The sequence below is a fragment of the Octopus bimaculoides genome, chromosome 13, assembly GCF_001194135.2.
Source record: "Octopus bimaculoides isolate UCB-OBI-ISO-001 chromosome 13, ASM119413v2, whole genome shotgun sequence".
NCBI lineage: Eukaryota > Metazoa > Mollusca > Cephalopoda > Octopoda > Octopodidae > Octopus > Octopus bimaculoides.
The window spans coordinates 25,197,631-25,203,706 of NC_068993.1; the positions used below are offsets into that span (position 1 = coordinate 25,197,631).

Genomic DNA, 6,076 nt, shown 5'->3' on the forward strand with positions numbered 1-6,076 from the left:
ATATTACCCAGTGAATATATTGTGCAGCTCTATCATGCCTGTTGAGATACTCTGTAGGCGCAAGCAGACTGCACATGGAGACAACATGATCGATGGTCTCATTTTGTTGTTGGCATATACAACATAATGGGGAGCTGCCGTTCTTTAATATGTTGGCCTGGTAGTTCTTTGTAGGTAGGCATTGATCTTGGGCTGCTATGATAAACCCCTCTGTTTCTGATTTCGAGCCAGAGGCCATTAACCATTGATGGGTAAGGGCTTTGTCAATATCTGCATTATTCGCTCTCTTTGGGTATTTGCCTATTATTATTATTATTATTATTATTATTCAGGTCACTGCTTGGAATCCAACACGGAATCTTGGAGTTAGTAGCTCGTGCTCTTAACCACTATGCCATATACCCATGGGCAATTATGGAGTGAATTTTAAGGCTTATAAGTCTAATATTTTTCTATCCTTCCTTAATACCGGTTCCCATCTGCTACTCATATCTGCACTTGGTCTGCTTAGGAGGTTGTTGTGTCCTAGCATATGTGCTGCTTGTTTTAGTTTTCATATTTTCCAGTGGTGTTCTATTTCTATTATTTTAACTTCATCCCACAGGGGAAGGTGGTCTCCATTTTTCCATACATGATCAGCTATACCCGATTTATCAATATCTCTTCGTGTCACAGCTTTGTGATGTTCGTCTACCCTCATTTTGAGGGGAGCGGCATGTTTTGCCTTTGTATAACCTACCACAGCTGCATGGGATGGAGTACATGCAGTCTTTGGTCATATTCTCTTCTATTGGTGGTTTTACTCGAAGGAGATATTTGCGAAGTGTTGTATTACTGTTGAATACTGTCCTGATGTCATATGGGCCGCTTATCTTTTGTATCTCTACGGAGAGGCCTTTCACATAGAGTAGACAGACTGCACACAGTAACAACCGTTGGAAAAAACATCAACTAAATAACAAAATCGAAGACAGGTTATCTTCACTACTTACAAAAATAACCAGAGATGATGATAGAAATAGAATCCAGCAAGATCTGGAAAAGTCGTACATGAAAGAATATGAAATGGTGAAGACATGCCAGATTAAGAAGTTTATGAAACTCAAAGGTCAGAGAATGAAGACTGAAATCCGTCACCCACCCGTGAAAGCAGTAATTAATGTAACAAGGATCACTTTATGCCAATGAAGTACAGACAACTGACTCAACACTACAGTAAACTACCACACATGTACAGTCTTCCTAAGAATCACAAGGATGATATTCCATTAAGACCTATAGTGAGCTGTAGAGGTTCAGCATGTCATAAACTGAGCCGCTTCCTTGTGGATATAATCAGTCCATTAGCAGGAAAGTCAACATTGTACATGAAGAATTCCACCCACTTCACAGAATCGATCAAGGATATTCCCATTGAATCCAACCAGATGGTGAGTCTAGATGCGATAAGTCTGTTCACCAAAGTCCCAACTGGTGAAGCACTATTGGTGATACAAGAAAAGCTAGTGACAGGCAGCCATCTAAAAGAATGCACTAGTATACCAATAAGAAACTTGATGCAAATGTTGACCTTCTGTGTAGAAACTACCTACTTCAGTATGGACACTGATATATATCGACAAGAAGAGGGTTTAGCTATAGGTTCGCCATTATCACCGATAATAGCCAATATATACATGGAATTTGGCTTTAGGATCAACACCACTAAAACCAACCCTATGGCTGCAATATGTTGATGACACCTTTATATTCTGGCCCCACCAAGAATATGTCCGAGTGCTGTTAGATCAAGTGAACTCAATAAAGCCATCCATACAGTTCATAATGGAAAAGGAAAAAGACGATCAGCTGGCATTCCTGGATTTATTAATAACATGCACCAAGTATGGATTCAGGACATCCGTATACTGCAAGCCAACCTTTACTGGATGATACCTCAATTTCAATTTCCACCATCCATACAGTGTAAAGAGGGGGATTGTTCAGTGCCTAAAGCATTGTGCAACGAATATAAGTAGCGATCATGATACACACCACGAAGCAATGATCAAGCACAATAACGATCTGTTAAGCAACAACTATCCCAAAAGTATACTAGCCACCCTAATTATGAAGAAGAGAGAGGATAAGGCCAATAAACTGTCCACAGTCTGTCTACCCTATGTGAAGGTCTCTCCGAAAAGATACAAAAGATATGCAGCCCATATGACATCAGGAAAGTATTCAACAGTAATACAGCACTTCGCAAATATCTCCTTCGAGTAAAACCACATGACCAAAGACTGCGTGTACTCCATCACATGCAGCTGTGGTAGGTTATACAAAGGTGAAACATGTCGCCCCCTCAAAATAAGGGTAGACGAACATTGCAAAGCTATGACACGAGGAGATATTGATATATCGGGCATAGCTGATCAAGTATGGAAAAATGGAGACCACCTCCCCATGTGGGATGAAGTTAAAATAATAGACAGAGAACACCACTGGAAAATACGAAAACTAAAACAAGCAGCACATGTGCTAGGACACAACAACCTCCTAAGCAGACCAAGTGCAGATATGAGTAGCATATGGGAACTGATATTAAGGAAGAATAGAAAAATATTAGATTTATAAGCCCTAAAATTCACTCCATAATTGCCCACAGGCATATGGCATAGTGGTTAAGAGCACAGGCTACTAACTCCAAGATTCCGTGTTGGATTCCAAGCAGTGACCTGAATAATAATAATAATAATAATATCTTTACATAATTATATAAGTTAAATAGGAAGTTATTTTCACAATGTTTCTTTAATTAATTAAAAAAATGTAAAAAGAGAATAAAATATTGAAACAAGATGTAAGACAAAATCAAACTTCCTCAGAATATGAACACAAGAAAGAGACAGGTTAATCTAAATATAATTCTTGTTTAACTCCTGTCACAGCTGACTGAACAAACCTATGATCAAATTCATTCCATCTATGACCATCCCATTTTTTAGAATATGTCTAGAACTACATTTGCAATATATACTTTCATTTCTTGGGATAAAGAGATCTTACTGTTATTTATAGCAGAGGCTCCCTCAGCTTGACCTAAATATAGTAAAGTATTTAGGTGTATTTTTGGCAGTTTTGAATGACCTCATTATGAGTATAGATTTATGTGTGAGTTTTGTTATAGAAATGTCTTAAATAGATATTTCCTATTTTGTATAGAGCTGTTGCATTTATTGTTGCATTTCATGACAATATACATGTTTTTCTGTCATCTCATTGTAACTTTGACCGTCCCAATTTATTTTCTGTCATATTATATCATGAACTGTAATATGATAAGTGCCCTTCTTTTAATATAGCAGGATGTAGTTTGAAGGAGATTTAGTTGTTCAGTCAAACAGAAGTTTAATTGAAATTATTCATTGGCTCATAATTGAAGATGATTGTAATAATAATTTATTACATGTTGGAGTAAGGTAATAAATTTGCAAGCATTAGAGTATAGCTAGTTGAATTTCTCCACAACATCCCTAAGAAGAAATGCAAAGTCATCTGGTTTCAGAACTCTATCAAAAGAGACAGTTAAGACTAAATATTGTGAGTGAATTAGTCATCCTTAATCTAGGCTTAATGAAAATCTCTTAAAAGAATATTTAAATACCACAATGGAAGTTTACTTTAGGGTTCATTAATCTGTGTCATTAAGAAATCAAGGGTAAGGTGCATGGATTTTGTCATTGGACTAATTGAAATTACCTAACTGAATAATTGTGTTGTCACTTTATCTTATCATTCAGTGTTTACTCTCTCTCTCTCTCTCGCCAAAACTCACTTATGTACCTGTCTAGCCATAAAAATATTTAAAGTTTCTTCTTTTCACTCGCTGTGTGAGAGCATGTATGTAATGGGGAAAAGAGGTAATTTTTGCAAGATAAGTGTCAGATTTTGATTGAGGCATAACTGGTTAAGGGCTTCTACTCAGCCAAGTAATATTCAGTCAACAATTAAGTGAAGCAAATAGTTTAATAAGTTTTTCCCTAAATAAATAGTACTGCCTCTATAGTATCTTTGAACTTTGGGGGTACAGGTACAACATGAATTTTCTGAGACCTTTGGTTTCAAAACTTTTCTAGATTCCTGATTTTCCAAACCAGGGTTGGTCATTTCTAAATTAAGCAAATATTAAATTTACTTCAATAATTAAATGAAATATATTAGTATGAATGATAGTTTATTTATACTGTACTGTGCAAAGTACCAGTAAACTAGTCTGGTGACCATGAGAGTTTAAAGTTCCTGTTTATAAATTCGTAGAAATTATAAGTGGTGCCAGACCATCAGTGTTCAAAAAGTTGGTATTGTACATGTAAACATAACACCATCACCTGGCTTGGCCAAGTGTCTGATCTGAGGATAACTTCCTCTCATCAATCATGGAGGCCCTGGAAAATGTCATCAGTGTTGTTCTTCCTCTTTTGACCAAGTCATAAGAACAAAATCAAAAAAAAAAATTTCCTGTGCATTTCATTCACCAATACAACCAATTTCTGTTTGCATAACAAAAACTTCTTGTTCGACACAAATCCAAATATTTAATGGGTGGAGTTTAGTTGACTCAGTCAACCCAAGTATACCACTGGTATTATTTTATTAATTCTAGAAGTAATAAATAAAGTTACCTTGAGCAGAACTTCAAAGTAGGTTGTACAAATATAAAACTAAATAATCAAATACATTTAGTTTGATCTTATGTGATTTCTGCCAATTTAACAAACATTGTCTTAATTCAATAATCATGAGGTTTATTAAAAAAGTCCAAGCTTTTTAAGGAGTTATATAACTGCTTAAATCTACCTATGTCAATCGTCTTGTCAAAAAGAACCACTGAAGAAAGTATTAAAGTTTAATCTACTAGCAAGAATTTATTGGGGTTTCAATGTAGTCGTGCAAGTTTACAAACTCCCTGTTCATTAATGAGCTGGATTTACTAAGTGTATGATTCAGCAAGTGTTTAGGATCTTAGTTATGGACATTACATAGTGACAGTGGCAGAAAACTATCAGTTGATGCTCCTGGTATTTAATGTGTCAGCCATGTAGGGATGTAAAAAATTGTTGGATTTCATAAAATTTAAAGCCAGGGGGATAGGGAAACCTAGCTCTAGTAAAGCTCTGAGTCTAATGTTACAATTTACATTAGCAATATCAGAAAAGGTGGATGATTAAAACTAAGCTTCAAAAGTTAGGAGCATTGGCAATTATTAGCCATGACATACTGTTAAATATTTGGTTTCAAGATTCGTTTGTATCAAATAACTGAAGCCAGTGTTTGCTAACTACCTTCAAATAGTCTTGTAATGGCAATTAGGTCTTATTAGGAAAATAAAAATGCTTGTTTCTTCAAAATATTAAATAAACATTATTAATAAGAAGTGACATCCAAATTAGCTAACATTAAACAAATCTCATAATAACCCTCATTACTTGCAAAATGTTGCCCTTAAAATTATTCTTTTGCATGGGTTTCTGTTCCAGCTTCTGTGATTTGGTTGAATAAGTATGTCAACCCTGAAAATATACCATTTGTACCATATGGAGACAGCGCACAATATAACTTGGGCCTCAGAGCTTTAATTGAGTTTTCCAAATACATTATTATTTTCCAGGTAATTTCTTTTAATTATTGTTCCAAATTTAACAATTTTCTGCATATCTTTTTCAGTAATCAAACACTTTGTGTAATCAAACACCCTTTGTGTGTGTGTGTGTGATGAGCAGGCATAAATGCCCTTTCACTATCCCCACTTTGACCCTGCAGCACATCCAGTATGTGACAGCTGGAGGGAGAAAGAGCTGCACCATTATCTGGCCAACATTCATAAAGCTGAGTTAACTTGAGCAATGTGATATGAAAGGCCTTGCTCGAAGACACATGTTAAACAGTCTAAGAATTGAGCCCACAACCTCATAAGCCAAACATTTTGACATCCGGTTTCACCAGTCCTCAGTCAAATCGTCCAACCCATGCTAGCATGGAAAGTGGACGTTAAACGATGATGATGATGATATATATATATATATATATATATATA

The 6,076-nt window shown here is 35.7% G+C and overlaps 1 protein-coding gene across 1 annotated transcript in view; it reads left to right on the forward strand.

The window, feature by feature from the left end:
• Positions 1-6,076, forward strand: part of LOC106881894 (phospholipid-transporting ATPase VB) — a 150,242-nt gene that overhangs the window by 87,587 nt on the left and 56,579 nt on the right. The window contains exon 6 of the mRNA XM_052972375.1: positions 5,520-5,650. Within this exon, the coding sequence (XP_052828335.1) occupies positions 5,520-5,650 (131 nt within the window). The remainder of the gene's footprint in view (positions 1-5,519; positions 5,651-6,076) is intronic.